The sequence below is a fragment of the Eurytemora carolleeae genome, unplaced genomic scaffold, assembly GCF_000591075.1.
Source record: "Eurytemora carolleeae unplaced genomic scaffold, Eaff_2.0 scaffold308, whole genome shotgun sequence".
Taxonomy (NCBI): domain Eukaryota; kingdom Metazoa; phylum Arthropoda; class Copepoda; order Calanoida; family Temoridae; genus Eurytemora; species Eurytemora carolleeae.
The window spans coordinates 210,794-234,345 of record NW_019396484.1 but is presented as its reverse complement, the minus strand read 5'-3'; the positions used below and the strand labels follow the sequence as shown (position 1 = coordinate 234,345).

Here is a 23,552-nt window from a genome sequence, read left to right as displayed (position 1 = left end):
TAAACTTATTTCTTTCTTTGCTAGAACATAAAATAAGAGCCACATGTTAGAAATAGCAGGATAAGGGCTATTTTGTAATTATTGTTTCATAAAAAATATTGCTGAAATTAGGTTTCCTATGAAAAAACAACCAAAATGATTACAAAGATCACAGACGATCCTTTGTAGTCTTCAATCAGAGATAAGATAGCTACAGAGATCGATTAACACCTATAATATGCGATATTTTCCACAGCATGTTCTATTGTGTACAAGTACTGTACACAACCAATCAGGAGACATCTGTATTCAGGGATATTTAAGGATCCTTTGAATAGGAAACACAAAATCTTTAAAAATAGACAATATTCATCAACGTTATGATTTATGTTTAAAATTGGAGAATTTCTTTTAAAGTTGTAAAACTTAACCCCTGAATGCAACAAATGGCCGTGAGTTGTCAGTCAAAAAAAAAAACATTACATGGAACCGTAGCATGGCGTGTCGGGACACTAGAGGCCAGCTCAACCTATCCAGGTAGAGTGTATGAGCAGTCTGTGTAGCCTGTGTCTTCAATCAATTAATCTTATTCCGGTTTATCAAACGAGGTTATAGTGTATAGAGTGATGATGTACGCTAATCTTTTACTAGTTTTATAGGCCATAAACAATACCGATAGCGTACTGCATATTTGTTTATTATAAGTTGATTCTGGTCTAACCTATAGTATAACAATATTAGTAAACAGTTGTAAGTGTTCAGTACAGCTCTAAATGTGCACAGAGGGAGAGAACTATCATCCCCCCTGGGTTTATCATAAATAGGACAAAATATATTCTAAAAGCCCCCTAAAAGATGAAAACTGGTTCAGAACTGAGGCTCTTACATCAATCCTGAAAAGTGTTTAAAACGCATTTTTATGAAAGAAACCATGGTTTACAGTCGCAGAAAATTCTTAATATAAGGATAATCCCAATTCTGTAAAGTCATCTCTGAGTCTAATTCTGTGTGGGTAACCCTGTATTAAAGAGAACAAAACCCCAGTCTTACTACAACGACATTATAAATTTTCGTTAAAAATCTTTTCAATTTATTTTCAATTATAAAAATCATTAACTATGACTATAAAAAAAATGTTTCACAATTTTCGAGAACAAAATAATGTTGTGAATTTCATGAGGAATATTTAGTTTTATATTATTATTGTTATCTATGTTTAAACAAACAAATTCTAAGTTTGTGAATAGGTTAACTGAGTCATCAGTAATAAAATGTTTATATTCTTTATTGCTGTTATTATCATTCAGGTATAATTAACTTTGTGAAATTAAGTTAATTAATATTTACAATTTATTTCATTAATGTAAAAACTTCTTTTTCTGTAAACATTATCAAAGAGGTCGATTTTGAAAAGAAAGCATCAAATTTGTATACGGAGCATGAAAATCTGAATAAATCTGAAAGAAAGAAATCTGTAGAATTAAATCTAATAAGCAGGATTTAACTGTAAAAGGAATATTTATTTTTAAATCCGCTTGTTAAAAAATCGTCCAAAAAGTTGCAATTTAGTTATTTAAAGATTCATCTTAGGCCGCTGATAAGAAATCTTTTTTGTTTTGTTTTTCGTTATTTCTAATATTGTTGGAGGTGAGGTTCAAACACGGTTTTGTTTGCCTACTTTCTACATTGTGGGATTTACCAGATTAGTTTTGTTAATTGCAGTTATACTGCATTAATGCAAAAGCCATAAATAATCTTTTTCGATAAAAAAAATACAGGGTGTCCCACGAAACATGACAGTTGGTGAATAGTTTTGAATGTCTTCTTTCATATACTGTATTAGACATTGAAGACTTTTTGTAAAGTTTATTTAGTTAAAAAGTCTTTTACTCTATTATAAAACTGGCATATACTATTTTTTTATTAGTCTCTTTTTAGTATCAAACAATCATGGAAGAAGACATTTCAAACCATGTCATGTTTAGTGGGACACCCTGTATTTCAGAAATCAGCAATTTTAAAAGAAACATAATGCATAGATTGCTATTTATATTTTGATTGTTTTATACAATCAGAAAATTTTCGAAAAAAATCTGAGTGTAACTGTAAGGTTATCTTTAAAAAATTTGTCGAAACAGGAGAGGGCGGTACATTGATACCAGAAAATAATTGAATATGAAGACCACATTGATACTTGTAACTTAATTAAGTCTAATGAGTCTGTTAACGCTGCTGAATTGCTTTGTCTAAAATACATTGGAATACTTCAAGACATACTTTTTGTGGTCTTCCTACGTCAGAGTTGTCTGTTTATCACTGTATGAAAAGTATTGGTAAATGTTTACATATCTATTTCTAAAAAGGTTTGGGCCGATGAGCCTAGCTGGAATAGAGATAAAGGAGTATTTTGTCCGGACTGCTCAAAACTGAGGTATCTTTTTAAATAAAATAGTAAGCTCGGTTTGCTTGTTTGTATGTCCGATCCTAACTCATGAACCCCTGGACTGATTTGACTCCGAATTTGATTGTGGAACTCGGGAGAACTACGGGAATGTTCTTAGCTTGGTTTTGAGATTCTAGGTTGAGTGAATCGAATTGAGAAAAATTGCTAAAATCCTAACTTTAGACCAAGCGCGGGTAAACTGCGGGAGTAACTCTGAATACCTTGGCAACGCCGGGTTCCCACGCTAGTATTTAATATATATGAATCTCAATAATTGCAGGTCAGTCAATCAATACAGCAAGGGGGGTACTCAGGGGGAGCTATTAGAACTTAGCCCCCTCCCCCCCCCCAAATCTATGGTTTCCAAATTCCAATAGGGTTTAAGGTCCCGACGGGTGAGCCGACCCCTCCCCTGGAAAGAAAAAAATTAAACCCCCTTAAAAAAAATTCCTGCGTAAGCCCCTGGCAGTTATCTGAAAGGCTAGATGACTGTTATTTTGGAGTCGCACACTCCTGCATGCCGAGTCCATCAGCGCTTGATCAAATCCGGGTTCAGACATGTTTTTGATGTCTATTATATAGAAATAGTTTGCGGTAACATCTATCTTTCTATGTATCTCATTATCCAATTATTGTTATGAATCCTTCAATCGGCGCTATCAGTAAATGGGAATATTTATTTCTACTGAAATTATGAGGCGCATATCATTTAAAACAACACTGCTTTTTTAAGGAGCTTGGAGTTTAAGTAAACTTTTGTCAATTTTTTAATCATAATTTTAGTCTAAACCCTAGTTTTCAACAGGTGTACAGAACTAGAGGAAACAGAGTGTCCCAAAGGAACTGTTTTAACTGAAAATGTTCTGTTTGGTTGCTGCCCTGCATGTGTAAAGTAAGTATTATTGTTTTGAAAGAATTATGAATTACATACAGGGTGTCCCACGAAACATGACAGTTGGTGACTGGTTTAAAATGTATTCTTCCATAGTTTTTCAAGCTGTTTGATACTAAAGAGAATAGTAAAACATATTATATGCATTCATAAAATAGTAAATTTGATTTCAAAGTAAAACATATTTGAGTAAAAAAATCTTTTTAACGAAATAAACCGCGAAAAGTCTTCAATACATAATACACAGTATATGGAAGAAGACATATATCAAATAAAAGATAAAAACTCCGTTGCTTCTGAAAAGTGAAGGCTCTTCGAAATAGACCTGGTCAAATCTCTGATGATTATGGTGAGAGCCATTAATGTTACGTGGCCTAACCCAACTCTATATAATATGTCAACTTTTCAATTTAAGACCAAAAACCTTTCATTAGATGGTATTAACATATAATTGAAGGTTCTTAGTATTTAAAAAGGTCTATTTAGAAATGTACTAAAAATTTATATAATTGTATTAAATTCTTCCTTTTTACAATAATGATACTTTTGAATCAACCATATCTAAATGTTTTTTACAGTTTTCGTTGTCGTCACATATATCAATACAATGAAGACGACTTTTGATTTCAACTTTTGATTTCTACCATGTTTTTAAACACATGTAACATGTAGAAAAATAGAAACTGTCGATTTACAGCTTATCTTTCTTTACTTGTAAACTTGTAATCTGAAAAAAAGCTTATTAGAAATCAAAACTCAAATAGAAAAGTCGTCTTTATTGTATTGATATATACGTCAACCACTGTACTTCAATATATTGGTTCAAATTCACTTCAAAAATAGATTTTCTGAAAAATATATTAGAATTTTCTGCCAGGTTTATAGAGTACGGAAAACCCTGTCCTGGAGCATATTATGAAAATTCGGACCCTATTTTGGTAAATATTTAAAGGATTTGATATTTTATAAATCTGCTGATTTTTTCTAAATCTATTGATTTTTTCAAAATCTACTAATTATTACTTAATCTATTGATTTTTCTAACTCTATTGATTTTTTCTAAATCTACTAATTATTACTTAATCTATTGATTTTTCTAACTCTATTGATTTTCTCCAAGTCTACATTATTTCTTAGTCTATTTAGAATTTTCTAAATATATAATGATTGTTCTTAATCTATTGATTTTTTTCTACATATTTAGTATAAAAAATATTTAAGAGGTACGGAAATTACAGTTCAAAAAATTATCACTGTTATCCAAATGAATTCATCAGGTAAAATTTCTAGCTTTAGCACGGGTCTCAAATTTTTGCGGATTAATATGTCTAAATTATGTCAGTTTCCAGAAAAAATATCAAGATTTTTTAGTTTATATATATATATATATATATATATATACATTTAGATTAAATATGGCAATTTTTCCAGAGCAACTGTTGATCTTCCGTGTTCCAAGATACAGATTTTTAATCATACCGCCAAACTCATTGAGTTGCCAGAACGAGTTTTTTCTGCGGATTGGGTCAAATCAGTAAGGTGAGCGCAAAAAATTTGCAAAACAATATCAATCAGCGAAAGTGTACACAGGAAGGGTGGGAAGTGTGATTAGTGATTCTTCAAAATAATCATTTTCAGGGAAATTAAAATAAACTAGCCTTGAAGTGCCTTCCGTTGCCTGCGGAATTTTAAAAATCAAAAAAGAAAAATTTTGATTTTTGAAAGAAAAAAAAATCGTATTTTTATAGGAAAAAAAATCAATTTTTGAGAGCCTATGTCACCCCTAGGCTTCCAATGAGTGTCCACACAAAAATCAGCCCATTCGGTCCAGCCGTTTTTGCCGGCAATAGGGAACAAATTTCTTGTTTTATTATTTAGATGGTATTTTTCACCTGTTTTAGAATTTTTTTATCTCTTTGTAACTCAAATACCCACCCAAAAAATCCAACGAAAAAGTCGATTCCTTTTTAGTCCTATCTGCAATAAAATAACGCTATTAATTTTACTGCTTTAATGTTTTGCCAAAGAAAAAGTATGCACAAGAGGATACTGATCACAATTTTTGTACTCACCCTGTACTGTACATACAGTGATAACCAGAAATCTCTGGATCTGGAGGCTGACTTTTAGACACAATTTGTAACTTTAAATAGTCCAATTGTGCAGAGTAGATAATCCCTTTTACTTATTAAGTCATTTAATTTACCAGTAAGTTTTATTAAGTTACCAGTAAAACTATTTGCTTTAAAAGTACATCATATACACCACAGTATTGCTTCTTGGTTCTGGTTCTCACTGTAAATCAAATAAATCCGAGGTGTGAAGAATTAGTTTAGCTAAAATTTCATCATAGCAGTCTCAGTCCTAAGATAAATTTGGATCGCCTACAACAGGTTCAAATTTGAATTACCGATTCACATCCTTCCTTTAATCTTTGACTTTGATTCAGTGGTTCAAATTTAAACCGGAATTAGGTAGAAGGTACTCTTCAAATGTTCCCATTAAACGTTGCCAAAACAAAGTAGAAAAGCTATATGATTTTCATTTTAAAACATTTTTATCAACTTCATGCGTGATTAAATTTTTTAACTAATTTAATTAATTATTGAATAAAATTAATAAATTTCTTTAATTCATTCAATAATTTTTTTAAATCAATTCAATAAATTTTTGTGATTAATTGAATAAATCTTTTTTAATCAATTCAATACAATTTTTTATTTAAATGGTGATTTAATATTGGTATACATATAATATGGAAATGCATAGTTTTTTATATATATATTTAATTCTCAAATTAAAAGCCCTCACAGTGCAGTGAGTACCCAAAACAAAAGTTCCCAGCTAAAAAAAATATGGTGAACTTTCAAGAAATAAATAAAAAAGCCAAGACTTTTTATTTTAGCGAAACTTTCTCACAACAACACAAGCCGTAGATGTTAAATACGTGTGATCTTATTGTTTACAGTTGAATATTTTAGTGATCAATTAAAGAACATTCCAGTAATTTCATCAGCAAGATGTAGTCCAAACCTAAGGTACCATTATTCTAATCATTTTATCAATAATACAGTAAAACCCAGAAAACTGTAAAATTGAAAGACGACATTAAAGCAATACTAAAAATGCTTCAAAGCTTTAGTTTTACTATACACATGTCAAATCACTTATTTTATGATGGGTCTGTAAACACTGCACAATTTCTGTGTCTAATGTTTATTTGACTATTCAAAGTCAAAACTTGAGTCAAAAAGACTTCAATTCTTCAGAGTTTTCTGGTTCTTAATTTATTATAAATAAAATTCTAGAGAGGCCTTACATTTAACTTTTTTGAACTGAAAAAAAGTTCTGATCCGACACTTAATTAAGCTTACAATCTTTCATGCTTTTATCATTCATAACTCCTTCTACTGATGAGCTTTTGATAACAAACAAAAAGATTTGTCTCTTCGAAATTCAAAATTGTTTAAAATTGTTTAAGATGCAGAAAAGGAAAAAAGTTCAGAGGTAAAAGAAAAACAACAAAAGTAAATAAAATATGCAAATAAGTTCTTTCTTTAAATTGTACTTGTTATTTAGATGCCTGGATGATAAAGATGATAAACATGACTTCCCTGTGTGTTTGGGTCCTGTAGGTGAAAATTCAATTTCTTCAGATCTGATTCCTTTTAACCAGCTTCCGTGTACATATAGAAGATCGGATTTCAGGTTTAATTTATTATTTCTAAGCTATCAGGACGCTTTGCGGTCGCTTGCTATTCAACATTTAATTGTTACACAATCTTTCACACAAAATATAAACACAAATAAACACACAAAATATAAACGTAATAAAATGGTACACAAAATGAAATGTTTTGTTTAGATATAGAAATTATATTAAAAAAATTGATATTGAATGTTTATTGTGTTTCATTCTTTATAAGTGCATGCTTTTCATATAGTAAGTTTTTAAGTAATTCAAATCTTTTAGTAATATATCCAATGCACTTTTATAGTGGACTTGATATCCACCACTAGCATTCTCGTTGATTCTAGTAGACTTGACTTAGTAATATATCCAATGCACTTTTATAGTGGACTTGATATCCACCACTAGCATTCTCGTTGATTCTAGTAGACTTGACATCCATCATTAGCATTCTCGATGATTCCAGTAGACTTGACACCCACATTAGCATTCTCGTTGATTCTAGTAGACTTGACACCCACCATTAGCATTCTCGTTGATTCTAGTAGACTTGACCTCCAACATTAGCATTCTCGTGGATTCTTGTAGACTTGACCTCCATCATTAGCATTCTCGTGGATTCCAGTATTCTTGGCATCCATCATTAGCATTCTCGTTGATTCTAGTAGACTTGACATTCATCATTAGCATTTTTGTTGATTCTAGTAGACTTGACACCCACCATTAGCAAATGGTGGGTGTCATTCTCATTTACTCGTTAAGAGTTTACATCCATTTATTAGTTGTGTTAATTCTTTTTTGAAACACATCAAGAAACACATCAACACAATATACAGCTGGCGAGTAACAATAAGTTGGATTATCGATGTGTTGGACAAAATGTTAAAAATTTAATTTGTTTTCAATTTTAGGCATAAAAATATAAAAGGTAAAAATTTAAAAATATTTACATTTACTGTAGATTTCAACTTCGATTTTTTGCGGATTTTTTAACTCGGTCTGTATTTTAAGTGCTTTTAATGAGGCACAAGACTGTTCGGTGAGATATTGGCAACCAGACTGCAAATACTACCTAGGTAAATAAAATTTATGTTTGATCAATAAAGATATAAGAATTTGTTTTGAAATTGTAAGCGTATTTTTAAGTGAACATTTATGCCAAGATGGCATTTACAACGGTACCATAAAAAGCTTTGTCTGATTAAGTATTGGATATCAATGTTTATAATTTGATATACAGAGTATTTTTAAATGTGGTTTTCTAAAGAAGGTACTTGCCCAATTCTTATGCAGTAGAACTAGGAACTATTAGAATTTAACTTTTTGAACAAAAGACAACATCTTCGATTCGAGCATTGGCAACTTTGTAGGGAGGGTCATGTAAAATCACGCTAACAATCCCTTTAACATTGACATAATACCAACAACTTTAGGTATATTTGCTGCAGTACAAACTAAATCAGATGATTCGGTATATTGGTGCTCTTCTCCCACGGGTAAACAAATCAGCTTACAGTTAGTGCTGGGCGTTTTCCGATCAATTGTGTTCATTCATATGAAATATCGATCGTTCTCCAGAAACAACTTTCAGTAACGCTGTTATATTTATTAATTTTTATTTCTGAATTGTGAAATGAAAGGACCAAAAACTTGTATTTAGATAAGATCAGATATAGTTTATTGCTAATAATACACATACAAGTTATAATGTTACAGGCAAAAAATCTGCAAATATTTTTATATTTTTTACTATATTTATGTAATTATAGCAATTAGGTCATATTTTGTCATAAGAAAGGTCGTTAACGAAAGGTCGTCATTAACGGTTGTTAAAGAAGGGTCGTTGTTAGCGGTCATTAGCAAAAGGTAACTGTTAACAATCGCAAAAAAATTAAAAACAACCAACCTACCACCGAAATGACAAACTAAAACTAAAAAACGGTTAATTCAATTAATAAATTCAATACATATTTTTTTCAAAAATGACCGTTTTGTTTTCCGTTTTTTCTTCTTCGTTTTTAGAACAAAACGATCGTTTATCAAAAGAGTGAAAACGATCCATTCCTAGATATTACCCCTTATTAACTCATTTGATAGCTTTATCTAACTTTAGGCGAGCATTTGTTTGGAAGAGAGGACGCTTCAACAACGTCTCCTGAAATTAACTGCAAATGCTCAAGGAGATTTTTTAGAATGATAATCTTTTTTAATGAATATATTCCAAATTAATCCTAAAAGTAAAGAAAAATGGGCGTTTTCGCAATATTGTTTTTCCAATCGTTTAAACTCATTCATTTTTCATCTATTTCGTTTGGTTTTTAACTGAATGTTATTTATTTTAAATAAATTTTGTAGAAAGCACTGGGAGCTTAAGGTGTCCAAAAAGATTAAAATCAATGAATCTATCTCTGCAAGACAAGATGTGAGGTAATACATGAAACAAGACAGTTTATTAACAGTTTTAAATGTATTCTTCCATATGGTATATTAGATACTAACGACTTTTTGCAATTTATTTCGTTAAACAAATTTTAAGCTTAAATATTTTCTACTTTGAAATCAATTTATCCTTGTTGGACTGCCAAATAATATGTTTTATTATTCTTTTTTGGCCTGACAACAACAACTGATTAATTTATGGAAGAAGAAATTTTGAACTTGTTACCAATCATTAGGTTTTGTAGGACACCTTGTAGCTAATTTTTTAATTCCTTTGGAAGACTTTTTTAAAATTCATGATAAAAACATTAAAAAAAATTGAGAGTAAATTTTAATCATTCCCTATTCTATATCGTCTATTCCTTTTTAATTTTTTCTAGTATTTTTATTTTTAATGTATTTCTAATGATGCTGATCTCTTTTTTTGTGTAAAACTTTGTTGAGCTTTAACAGAATATCTGTTAAAGGGACTCTTAGTGTAATTACAAGTGACCCTCCATGCAAAGATGGCAATGTCCGATTAAGAACGGTACCCTTTAGACTATTAGTTTTATCAAGTATGAATAAATTATCAATATCTTAATTTTAAAAATTGATTATTTTTAATTGTCCGGGTTCTGACTTTTGCTTTTCTACGACAGGAATAATAATTATCAAATAGTAATTATTAGAAATAAACACTTTTATCCCTAGAACAACAACAATATTTTCCATATCATTGATTGAACTAAGTTTTAAAGGGTACCGTTGTGAATCGGACATTGCCGGCTTTACAAAGATTTTCACTTGAATTTACGGTTGCAGTTCCTTTAAGAACGTTCTTTTACTTGTTAAGCTTACACTGTGAGAAAAATGGAAACTATGAAGAGCTACAATGTGATAAACAAATGTGCTGGTGTATGAATCCAACAACAGGTGACATGATTACAAATTAATGTTGGTTTTTCCTATCTTCAAATCATTTTTTGCCGTTTTGAAATTTGAATTTTCTCAATGTTAGGGCTAGGTTAGCCGCGCCAATAATGTATTCGGATATTCGATTGATAACTTGGTTCCAGAATCAGACTCAACTGATTTGCAGATTTTATAATCCTCTTTCATACTCTATAAAAACAAAAATATATTCATAATCTAGAAACATCTTCAGGATTTCCAGTATCTAAGATTCTCCCTGAAACTTTGATCACTCTCCTACCTTGCTTCGACAGGTATGTTATAGTGCGTTCCTTTGTCTTGTCAGTCTGTCTGTCTATGGCAAATCTCATAACATTCGAGTTTGTCCTTTGTTCTTTGTCCTTTGTCCTTTGTTCCTTTGTCTTGTCTGTCTATTACAAAACACATGACCCAAAAAAAGGTTTATGATTATTTATAACTTTACCAGAAACTCAAATTTTCAAATCCTTATATCTTTTAAACCTGATTATAAAAACCTTTAATTTTTAAAACTTATAGTATTTGATCTAACAGAATTCATAGTTTGAAATATCTATGGTTTATATAAGTCATTGACATGTAAAAATATAGGGATTAGAAAATCAGACTAAATTCCTTTGTTTATAAGAACAAAGAAAAAATTGTGACTACACAGAGCAACAGCTAAAAATTAATATTGTTATTGGAAAGGTTAAAATATCATTAATTTGTATGGCGTCATGATAGTCTGTTCTGTTAATAAATTTAGCTGTTCAGATCTGTTGGGGTACTTCTAATGCTTTAAGTTCTGTCTTTTGGTTACAAAACATATATGGGTTTATAAGGGGTTCAAAGAAAAAAAGAAATTTTCTTTTCATAATCTTTATTGTAAGATTCAGTACGAGTCACAGGGAAAAAGTTATCGGATTATTTAGCTCTTAATAATCCTTCTTTAGTTATTGTGCCCACAGTGAAAATGTATGCTATTGTGTAAAGAACACAGGTAAATATAGGTCTAGTCTGAAGTTAGATTTAGAATAGCTCTATAAATGTTATCAAGTTTGATTTTAAATCATCACAAGAATTGAATTGAGAAAAGTTGATGAACTATGTAAAGGCGGTTCAACTCAGTATCTTTTACTTGAACTTTGAATCGATGATTCAGGATTTGACCCTGTCATCAATATAACAGAGTAGTTGGACTCCTGAGACCGTTCATCCCCCCACCCCCAAAAAAAATTAAAGCATTTAAAAACATTAGATGATTAGAAGTCATTTTGAAACATTGAAAATTTTTAAACTCCATAAGAAAATGAGCATTAAGATTTTAGAATGAATTATCATAGGATGAATTTCAAACAAAGTTATTTACTGAAATGTTGTATTCCTCTCAAGTTGTTAAACACTAAACAACAAACACTCATGAAAAGGCTGATAATGAAAATTTTTGTAAGTAATGTTTCAAAAACCTTATTTCGTCGCATATTTTGTCACTGAGGCGAAATTTGTTATGAATTTGTTAATAACCCCTGCATTTGTTAATTTTTCATATTTAAGGAGAACGATCATATGCATTCTCTGACACAGCACAAGCTCCGGATTCTTGCAAGTAATTTTAAGATAAAAAATATGTCTTTTTCTCACAGATATAGGGTAGACAAAGATACAGGGTTGACGCGTACCAGGTATCTAACAAGTTGGTACCTGTGCGGTTAAAGGTATACACTAGCAATGCTTTCACCCTGTAACCACTTGACCCAATGTGCAGAGTTGATATGCAGACACTAATGTGCACAATAACCCCAAAACCTCAATTTTGATTAATTAACTTGAATTAAACAGCTATATGCACTATGCAGCTGTATGATTAAATCCCTTTTCTGCTACATAGGCAGGGCAGTCCGCGTCAATGAAACATCTTTATCTTCTTGAACTATGCTATGTCTTGATGATTTAGTGTGTTTTATCAGTTGTGCCAGGGATTTCCTGGATGGATTAACAAGTACCTCAGATTGTGATGGTTTTGGAAATTATAAATCACTCCAGGTAGATGTATGACTTAATTACTACACAAAAATTATACTTTAGTAATAATAAAAGTGTTTTATTTTTGGCGTTCATAATTTACAATACTTTTACATGAATTATTAAATTTTAAAAATTTTGAACACAAAGGGGCTCAGCGAGCAAACTGGTTTGTGACGGTCATATTAATTTGAAGAAAAAAACCTGCAGATCTACAGAAAGCAATATTTTATTATCATTATCAATCTAACAAGTTACTAGAAAAAAAATATAAAAATTTAGTAAAACTTTATATAAAAACTCTGATTTTAGACAGCAAATGGTAATGAACACTGTAGAGACGCAATTGATGGATGGAGGGTGAGTTTAAATGTTTTAATTAAAAAGTTGCACATGCCAGCCACATGCACAACTGCAGGTGTATATTTGAATCCGAGCTAAGACAAGCTTTGCAGTCCTAATCTGGAATGTCCCGCCTGGATATTCACTAGCTAGCTGGTGCAACTAGATTGACAGGTTTGACTTCAGGCTACTTCTTTATTGAATTTACACTCACTAAAACTGCAGCATTGTGTGGCTACTGTGCCCTTTTCTCATTTGCAACATGATCCTAAACTTATTTTTTTTGGAAAATACAGCTTGGGTCTAAGCTCTCGTTGGGCCTTATTTAGGGCTTGAGCTTTTTGATTCAAGCTGTATCTTATTTTCTACAGAGTTGAGTTTAAAAAACGGGTTTAACATTCTATTTGGCGGATTTTCATGGTAGGAATTGGTGCATTCTGGGTTTTTATGGGAACAAAACTCAACATTAAGCCTTATTCTCCACTAAAACCAACCAAGGTCGGTTTTATATTCATTGGGCCTCACTCCTTAAGTCGAGCCGAAGATATTGCAGCTGTCAAACATGGGACACAAACTGTTGTCAGAGTTGGATAATAATGTCGGGTTTAAGGAATTATGGCTAGAGAGGAAGTTTTTAAATTGGGAACTCAGATATAGTTATCCCTGAAAAAGAATTTGAGAAGAATTAAATTTTTCTGTTTGTCCTTCAACACAAGATGGATATCAATACTTAATCTTGAGATTCACTTCACAAAAGTTCTGATAACTTTTAACACAAGTATTGCTATAATGTTGTCTTCCAATTCCATGGTTTTCTAGTTATCACTGTATGTGAAATTGTTACTGCTTTAACCCTATTCCTGCTGGGAGGGGGGGGGTCAATTTGACCCCCCCACCCTGTAGTTTCTTTTACATAACTCAAAAGTATTGGTCTGAGGCTGTTGAAATTTTCTGACTTTTCCTACATACCCAAAGCCCTCCTTTAGGCCTAAAACCGGACTTTAATACTAACTGCCTGAGTCCTCAGGCAAACTGCCTGAATGACTGCTTTGTCCTGAAACAAACTAAATCTTTGTTTTGACCCACTTCCACTTGTCAGATTTTGATAAAATTTAGCTTTTTGGAAAGCCTTTTACATAAGGAAACGAATTGCACAAGTTTTCCGAAAAAAATTGCACATTTTTTGCAAACAACCTGTCAAAGGAAATTTGCACATTTTTAGTTTTTCTTGATTAAAAATCAGGTTATTTAAAATTTTGCAAAACTTTTTGCATATTTGAAATGGCATGGTCAAGGGCTTTTCAAAAATGTATTTTTTTTGCATTTTTTGGACAAATTATTTTTTGCAAGCATTTTTACTATATAACTGGGTTTTGCGATAAAAAATTCAATTTTTGCAAATTTGCAATTTTTTTGCAGATTCTAAAAGTATAGCAAAAGAGCTTTCCAATGATGTGTCATTTGTCATATTTGGACATCAAACATGGGATTTAGAAGGAGGGTCAAATTGACCCCCCCCCCAGCATATCCTGGTTTTCAAGTACCCCAGCAGAGATAGGGTTAAAAGGTACATTTCAATTGTTTACATAAAATGTTGACATTAGTGCCAAAAGTAAAAAAAAGTCATTAAACTTATCAGAAATTGTATTTTAAAGGAACAATTATACAACAACAAATATATATTTAAGTTGAGTCACTGCATCGTTACCACCAGTCAGATTAGAGCATGCACATTCTTACCAATGCTATGCAGAGCAGCACCAGTCAGATTAGAGCATGCACATTCTTACCAGTTCTATGCAGAGCAGCACCAGTCAGATTAGAGCATGCGCATTCTTACCAATTCTATGCAGAGCAGCACCAGTCAGATTAGAGCATGCACATTCTTACCAATTCTATGCAGAGCAGCACCAGTCAGATTAGAGCATGCACATTCTTACCAGTTCTATGCAGAGCAGCACCAGTCAGATTAGAGCATGCACATTCTTACCAATGCTATGCAGAGCAGAACCAATCGCTCTAAAATACGAATTGAGTAGGACTGGAGAGAATCCACATGCTCTCTTTTGACTGGTGCTACGATCAGTACAGATTTTTTAAGCTTAAACCCGAGTAAAACCCAAACTCAGGCTTAGATAGAACACAAGTCAGCCAATGCGAGACTGTTTAGCAAGCTTTCTCTCTGTAGCAGACAGAATGCCGTCAGATCAGCTGTGACAAGGAGATGTAAATTTTGAAAATTCAAACTGTATGTAGATAAATTATTTTCATGGTATGTTTATTTTATATATTTAATAAAAGTTTACACTACAAATAATTCCCGAGATTTTAAATAAAAGAGTTTACGAAATTCACGATCATCAGCTGCTGAAGACTCAAACCTAAAAGAAAGAAAAACCCAAGATGGTTGGTTTTTACTAAACGCAAGGCCATCCAAAAGCCAGGTCTTGACTTGAGCTTTACAAGGGTCTAAGCAGACTCAAAGACCAGGTTTAACCCGGGTTTAAGCTTTTAAAATCTCATCTCAGTATTAAAAATAATTAAGGTGAGTGGGGAGGTGCCCAGTGTAGAAAACAAACCTGGAGATCTTCCTTGTTGTTTAGATTCGACTAATACAACTATATTTAAACCTGATTTTACTCCAGCCTCACCTCAGGAATAGAAATGGGCATTGTTTTTTCTACAAAAGATATTTTTGACAGATGGACTAACGGAAATGAAAAAAAAACGGTTGTTTCTTATAAAATTAACAAAAAAAGGTTTTAAATCTTTTGAACAGTCTTTAAAGGGCGATTGTTTTTTTACTGAACAAACCAATATTTGAAAAAAATGACCGATTGTTACTAAAACGCTTTTAAAAGACTATCAATTTTATTGAACAAACATAATTGAACTGAATGGTGCATTTTAATGAGAAAATTAACTACAATCTTGAGAATGAAAAAAATCGATTATTTTGAACGATTGAAAAAAATTAATGAAATGGGGCTTTCATGAATGATAAACGAACAAAATAAAAAAAAAATCGAACACGCCCATCTCTATGCAGGAACATTGGAATACATTTAACTGCAGGTAAACAATAAACCAGTTTAATTGACCAATTTATTAATTAAGAAAATAAATTAGTTGGAACAAAACTTTCCTGAGTAAAAGAAGAAAACACTGCATACGAAATAGCTTGAATATTGCATAATAGTGATGACCAAAAAACTCTAAGACTCAAGTTATGACTTTAAAAAGTCCAATTAACATGGGACACAGCAATATAGCAGTGTATTCAGATGCATTTAACGTAATTGGTGACTTTGTAAAAATAAAAACTATTTTCTTTGTAACATCAAATACACTTCCAGTATTGCTTTGTAAAGTTGTCTTCCTTTTTATCAGCTTTCTGGTAATCACTGAATACATGACATAATAAAATATTTCACAAATTTGAATAATTTTTCTTCTGTTAATATTAATTCTGTCGTGTCTCCAAAATTTCTTATACATTTTCCAGGCCGTTCAGTTCAAGTTGGAAGACATGTGATTTTGATGAGATGAATTGTGTACAAAAATTGAGAGACTGCGAGAATGGCGACTAATGTTCTAAATAAGTTTTTTAATCATCTTGTTGGTGTAATAAATATTTACTTATTTATTCTTAATTGTTATTCACATAGTTTCCTCTTATCAATTTTTTGAAATTATAAATGTTAAACATAATTTATTTATAAAAATTGGTCATGAGGATTCGATAGGATAACAAGTAATTATGGCCTTTGTTTCTTGTGTATCTACAAAAAATGCGTTCTTCTGCTGTATGCGTTCAGAGCTGGGGACTTTAGAATGGATAACCTTTAGTCCCAACTACTTCATCCGAATATCCACTGTAGAAACTTTTAATTTTAGCCCTTAATCCACTCTTTTTCTCTCTCTTCTTTCTAACAAATAAAGAATTTGTTGTCTGTCATTTTGTAAATTAATCGGTGATGAAAAATATTCAATAATAGGTTTGAGATTCTTTTTTAACCAATTTTTAAATTATGTATTAGTAAATAAATTGGTGAGAAATTAAGTAAAGACCCTTCCAGTCAAGAAAACTAACAAATCTGACGTTCCTAGAATCAAATTTGTTGACCTAAATAATTAATTTTTAGACTAACATAATCTCGAGATTTTGTTAGTCTCGAGCTTAGCAAAAAGAGAGGGTTAAGCATTAATCCTGATATCCACCATTCTAAAGTTCCCAGCTCTGTTAGTTTTAAAATAACGTAATCCTGCCATCGATATATATATATACTTTGCTTGTGAGCCTCTGCTGTAAAATGTTTCCAGGGGCTTGGAGGGCATTTTACATATTTATAGTTCAGAGGTTATTTTGTGGGGCTCACATATAGTTATCTTATTTTAAAAAGAATTTAGAAAATCCAAAAAAATGTATCGTACAAATAAAAAAACAAAAAAAATAATCAATAAATATCTGTAGAAGGATGAATGAATTCCTGCTTAATAAAAGGATTAACTCCTTTAGAAGGATAAATGAATTCCTGTAGAAGGATGAATGAACTCCTGTAGAACGATGAATAAATTCCTGTAGAAGAATATATGAATTCCTGTATAAGGATGAATGAACTCATGTAGAACGATGAATAAATTCCTGTAGAAGGATGAATGAACTCCTGTAGAACGATGAATAAATTCCTGCAGAAGGATGAATGAATTACTGTATAAGAAAGGATGAATGAACTCCTGTAGAACGATGAATAAATTCCTGTAGAAGGATGAATGAATTACTGTCTAAGAAAGGATGAATTCTTGTAGAACGATGAATAAATTCCTGTAGAAGGATGAATGAATTTTCCAGCAAAGGAATCAGCTAGTAATGCTGTGGAATTATGTCAGATTGTAGGAGCAGCTAAATTAGCAGAGACTCCAGAACAGCCAAAGTATTAGGTTACAGAAGAAGCAGCAAATTAACTAGCAGTGAATATGGAAGCTGTTGTTGAGCGATTGCTGAGAGATAGATATTGAAGATGAACAGCTAAACATGATTTTGACTTGATGAAGCTTCTTGAGCGTCTCATAGTGCAAGACTCTAGAAATAGCTCTGGGAGCAGCTCGAACTGTAAGTAAGGATAACATGGCATATACTCTAGGAACAACTCCGGGAGAAGCTCAGATCGTAAGAACAGGTAACATAACGTGGACTCAAAGAGCAGCTGAAGTCACAAAAAAGACCATCCCAGATTGTAGGAGCAGCCAGAATAACAGAGATTATGAGAGCAGCTCAACGAGATAGAGAAAAAGAGGAAGCTGCTCAGACAGATCCTGAACAGAAGCAGCTAAATATCCAAAGGAACTTGTGAAAACATGAATAAACGTTACATATGTATTTAATAAATAAACTATGATACTGATCAATCCCAATTCATTTATACTCTGAGAGATATGTATAAAGAGGTTATTAAAGGGATCAATACTAAAACGAGAGTACAAGGATCTAGAGTGAAATATTTGCATAAACCAGGGGTGCAATTGATTGATCTCAAAAATCCATAGGATTTACATCTTGCTTGTATTTGATAAAACACAATAATCATTACAATGATTTATAGCGTAATTTAAGTATGTCGCATGATTTAAGCTAATCATGTTAAGTAATTTAAACACTGTTTCAATGAATAATGTCATTATGTCTAAGTTTACAACATTATACCATTAATAATGTACACTTACTGCAAGTTTACAGAATATCATGTTTACACGAATTTTCCTTCAGTCTCCAGATCTACATTTTTATGGAAATTTTAAATCTTTCATCTTTACCAAGTTGTCACTTGTCAGATTGCGAGCTGAACACGAGCACATTTCAAACATGGATTCCTTTAATACATGGAGCACTTTCCGACATAGATTTCTTTCATACATGGAGCCCTTTCATATTTGGAGTCCTTTTATACATGGAGCCCTTTCATACATGGAGTCCTTTCATACACTGAGTCCTTTCATTTATGGAGTCATTTCATACTTGTAGTTCTTTCATACATGGAGTACTTTCAGAAATGGAGTCCTTTCAGACATGGAGCACTTTCAGAAATGGAATACTTTCATACACGGAGTACTTTCATACACGGAGTACTTTCATACACGGAGTACTTTCATACACGGAGTACTTTCAGACATGAATTCCTTTAAAACATGGAGAACTTTCATACATGGAGTACTTTCAGAAATGGAGTCCTTTAACACATGGAGCACTTTCATACATGGAGTACTTTGAGACATGGAGTCCTTTCATACATGGCGTCCTTTAATACATGGCGTCCTTTGATACATGGAGCACTTTCAGACATTGAGTCCTTTCATTCATGGAGTTCTTTAATACATGGAGTCCTTTGATACATAGATCACTTTCATAAATGGAGTACTTTCATACATGGAGTCCTTTCATACATGGAGTCCTTTACCACATGGAGTCCGTTCATGCATGGAGTCTTTTCATACATGGAACCCTTTCATATTTGGATTCCTTTTATACATGGAGTCCTTTCATACATGGAGTCCTTTCATACACTGAGTCCTTTCAATTATGGAGTCCTTTCATACTTGGAGTTCTTTCATACAGGGTGTCTTTTCTTACATGGAATCCTTTAGTAAATGGAGTTCTTTCATTTTTGTAGCACTTTCATACATGGAGTCCTTTGATACACGAACTATACAGAACTATAAATTTTGGAGTACTTTCATACATGAAGTCCTTTCATACATGGAGTTTTATTCATTTCTGTAGCAGTTTCATACATGAAGTCCATTCATACATGGATTTTTATTCATTTTTGTAGCAGTTTTATAAACGAAGTCCTTTCATACTGGAGTCCTTTCATACACGGAGTCCAGTAAACATGGAGTCCTTGAGCGCTTTGAAAATCCGTTTTAACCATTTTTCTTGTGAAAGGATCAAAAGTAACGGGGTTTTGATTAATTTGAAGACTAGTGCGTGACCACTGAAACAAACTATAATGTTATTCAAATGTCCTATAGGGGTTACATTGTAGAACGTATATACATACATGCTAAGCAATAATTAAATACAAGTTTGATGAGAAGTAGAACTCAAGGCATCTTGTTTAACTAGAAACATCAACCCATCTTTTTAATAGTTGACTTTCGATAAAAGCACCAAAAAAAGATTATAAAGAAAAACACGTTTGGATTGAAAATCTGTGGGTCTCGAAATGGTCTCGAATGAAAATCTGGGGGTTTTAAATAGAATTATGAAGATCTTCAACATAAGTCTGAGATCTCCAGTGGAAATCTGGGGTCTCCAATAAAAATCTGTGGTCTACGATGAATATCTGTGGGTCTCTAATAAAAATATGGGGTCTTCAATGAAAAATGTCTTCCCAGGCTAAACATTTCTGAAGGTTTGAGACATAATTTTCACATGCAGTTTAGTCTTGAAAATGAACTTTCCCGAATTTTGTAAATCGTGGCCTCAGATGCTCAGACTCGTCAATAGTTTCATCTATACCACCGGCCTCAATTGAATAATACACATTTAAAATTGCATATTTTTAAGTGGAGGTTAGTTTAAGAACATAACAGCAAAGACATAAAAAAAAGAAGTTTTAAATTAATATGTCTTTTTCCATTTTTGTAATCTAGATTTATGTTTTCAGCCCGTACATTGTATTTTTTACCGTATAAATCGACTGTTGACTTGAGATTAAATAAAAAGTCCTTACATTTTCATTTATTTTCAATTAAAAAATACTACAAAAACTATAATTTGATGTTAATCTTTGATTTACATCTTTTTTGAAAACTAGAAGTAATTATTTAAAAATGTGGACATTTTGATATGCAGTTTTGAATATCAACTTAAAGTAAACTTATGGTGATATATTGCAGTGATATGACTGAAGAAAGAGTGGGGTTTAGTGGAGAGTGAGATGCTACGTAAACAACCCAGAGCAAACGGACCAACTGCTGATTCTAACCTAATCAATCATAAAGTTCTAGATAGTTGAAATCCTGCCTGGAACGGACTTCCATTTTAATATAGGGACATGCCTATTCACAATGTTTAAGATTAAGTAATTTTTCTTGTTTGAAAATGTTTGAATATAATGATTCCTACATGGTTTTCGGCAAGAGAAATGCGCAGGTTAATTTAATAAAAAAAAATCAAAATTTTAATCATTGCTAACTATTTATTAATTTATCAGAAAAATCACATTACAACTTAAAATTACGTGTATAGTTCATTTAAGATCAAAAACTCCACTAAAGACTCCTTATCCTCTAAATCTTCTACTCGTGAACTGTTGTTAAGGAAAGAAAACCTGTTATTTTAAGCAAAATTCATTGTCACAAAACTCTTATCAGTAATACATGTACCGTTATATCAACAAACAAGATGACTGCATGGATAACTGCATGATTTTCATTGCATGCCGTCAGTACAAGTAATTTTTGTTTCACACTCATGATTTACATTTCAGGGGATGAATGTTTCCAACTCTGTGTTTGTTCCAAAGATATTTTATATATATTTCTCGTTTCTTAGGTTTAGATACACGTTTTGCATGCTTTAACCCTATCCCTGCTGGGGTACTTGAAAACCAGGATACGCTGGGGGGTAGAAGCTGTGACAACGATCTGTAAGTTTAAAGATAGTTGAATTATAAAGGCTCAAATTATTAATAGAAAAGGGGAGTAAAGCGTCCTAAAAGCCTTATTGTAAAATTTTGATTAGTGTACCTTTAAATGTACATTATATTAAAGTTCTTATAGCCAGTTCAATTGATGAGAATTCAGCGACGATCGTACGGGATTGGTTTTGTCCGTTTTCTTGCATTATGGGTTCTTTGCAGGCCAAAATTTGGTTTTTTATGCGCTTAATCATTTAGTAAACCATCAAAATACTCACTTGAAATTGAAGAACCCAAAAGTCAAGCTTCAAATCGTCATTTTTAGAGTTCTGGTCGTCTTTACAGTCTCATCCTTTGTGGGTGTTCCTGCACAACGGGATGAGACTTGGACAACCCACAACATTTACAATGGAATTATCTAAATGATTCAAACTAATATCTAATTATTCATGGTGTACCAACTAATATAGTTGATGAAAGGTTAACTGATTTAGAAAATAGAAAAGAACAAAGATTGTAAGGAAAAAGACTAAATGAATTCTATACAATTGTCTTTAAAGTCGTATTCTTTGTGAGTAACCCTGTCGCCTGGTATTATTAACATATGCAGTGAACACGAGTTTAAGGACGGGATGAACTAATTTAGGGTATTGAGGTTAAGCGTATTCTACAGCATTATCACACAAAAACATGATCGGTGAAAAAATCTTGAATACACAAAACAGAATTGTAAAGCTAGGGTGCATTTACATATGTGATATTTAAAGATATTTTTCACATTTCTAATAAATGTCTCTCAATATTTCGTGGGCACACTGTTATGGAAATAGGCACGAAGTGAGGGAGGAGGAGCGGAGGAAGGGAGGGGGCAATGATGGTCACAGTAAGATAAATATAATCTTGTTATTGTTATTAAAAAAGCTGTAATTGGACTAAGGAAGTTATTAAAGTAATAATAATTTCTAAAAAAGAGCTTTTTCTTCCCTTCAAACCAAACATGTTCACGCTCTTACTCAATAATCTAGCATTATTTTATTAATTACTCCTTTCAAACTTAAAGGGACCGTTCACTTACTTTGCTAATTTAAGGGTAAACTAAATAGGTTATTGGCTATTCATTGGTATTAGTATTACTTTTCAAAGACAACTGTGCACCTGAGAAAAAGCCAATTTATATAATTCAGAATTTTAGCTCAAAGGTATGATAATTTTGCATTTATACTATTTGATACTTTTTGTACCATAGTCATGGATTAAAAAAATGGTAATATTTCTCAAGTAAAAGAAAGAGGAAAAACTACATTCTTTTGCAGTTTTTGGTTCTTGAAGCTAACAGAAAATAATGACCAACAGAAAGAAAGTGTGACTGAAAAATGAAAATTCATTTCTTTTTTGCAGTTGCAGCTTTTTTCACAAGTAGGAAATTAATTAATTGATCGCATATCACATAATCTATAGTTTAATATCTTTCAAGCGTCCTTAAGACGGATAAATAACCGTCTCCGTTTCACATTTGTAAGCTTAAATTTTTTTAATCGTCAGAATTTAATTGTCGAAAATAAAAATTGTCGAAAGTAAGAAACAGAAAAATACCTTCATTTTGTTTTATTTTATATTCTCACACGAACACTTGAACGTTATTTACGTCAAACAAACTCTCACGCACTTTACCTTTAACGTATAATCATCTATCTTACATTATCCCCCAAATTTATACTAAGGAATAAGCCCAAATAAAGTATGGAATGAATTCATATATTAGTGATCCAATATTTCCAAGATCTCACGGAAAATCGATGATTATTTTTCCAATTTCTTCTTAAAACTTAAGCCAAAAATATTTGATCTATAAGTTCTAAAATGTGTAAGTCTATGGGTACAATAACATCTGATTTATAAGTTCTAAAATGTATATGTCATGGGTACAAAAACATCTGATTTATAAGTTCTAAAATGTATATGTCTATTGGTTCAAAAATATCTGATTTATAAGTTCTAAAATGTATATGTCTATAGGTACAAAAATATCTGATTTATAAGTTCTATAATGTGTATGTCTATGGGTACAATAACATCTGATTTATAAGTTCTAAAATGTATATGTTCATGGGTACAAAAACATCTGATTTATAAGTTCTAAAATGTATATGTCTATTGGTACAAAAATATCTGATTTATAAGTTCTAA

At 31.8% G+C, this 23,552-nt stretch overlaps 1 protein-coding gene and 2 long non-coding RNA genes across 3 annotated transcripts; all 3 read left to right on the top strand.

Moving 5' to 3' along the window:
* Positions 1–1,210: 1,210 nt before the first annotated feature.
* On the top strand, positions 1,211–10,806 carry LOC111704124 (uncharacterized). Its single transcript, XM_023476260.1, has 14 exons — positions 1,211–1,286; positions 2,343–2,410; positions 3,228–3,314; positions 4,192–4,252; positions 4,536–4,591; positions 4,746–4,853; positions 6,296–6,352; positions 6,894–7,022; positions 8,017–8,081; positions 8,439–8,501; positions 9,119–9,185; positions 9,361–9,432; positions 10,280–10,359; positions 10,592–10,806. The coding sequence occupies exons 1-14, from the start codon at positions 1,251–1,253 to the stop codon at positions 10,804–10,806; spliced, it is 1,164 nt and encodes a 387-aa protein (XP_023332028.1). The 5' UTR covers positions 1,211–1,250.
* Positions 10,807–11,093: 287 nt separating this feature from the next.
* Positions 11,094–15,379, top strand: LOC111704143 (uncharacterized). Its single transcript, XR_002765760.1, has 5 exons — positions 11,094–11,359; positions 11,914–11,965; positions 12,327–12,402; positions 12,694–12,741; positions 15,269–15,379. It is a non-coding gene; the product is annotated as an uncharacterized LOC111704143 (long non-coding RNA).
* Positions 15,380–15,766: 387 nt separating this feature from the next.
* On the top strand, positions 15,767–16,370 carry LOC111704144 (uncharacterized). The gene is made up of 2 exons (XR_002765761.1): positions 15,767–15,798; positions 16,229–16,370. It is a non-coding gene; the product is annotated as an uncharacterized LOC111704144 (long non-coding RNA).
* Positions 16,371–23,552: the final 7,182 nt, after the last annotated feature.

What these genes read in the sequence shown, in the direction of transcription:
- LOC111704124 (XM_023476260.1), top strand. Translation starts at nt 1,251, where the DNA reads ATGTTTATATTCTTTATTGCTGTTATTATCATTCAG. An exon ending in AAAATTCGGACCCTATTTTG is followed by an intron (nt 4,253 to 4,535) that starts GTAAATATTTAA and finishes AAAATATTTAAG; the next exon opens with AGGTACGGAAATTACAGTTC. An exon ending in AGATGTAGTCCAAACCTAAG is followed by an intron (nt 6,353 to 6,893) that starts GTACCATTATTC and finishes CTTGTTATTTAG; the next exon opens with ATGCCTGGATGATAAAGATG.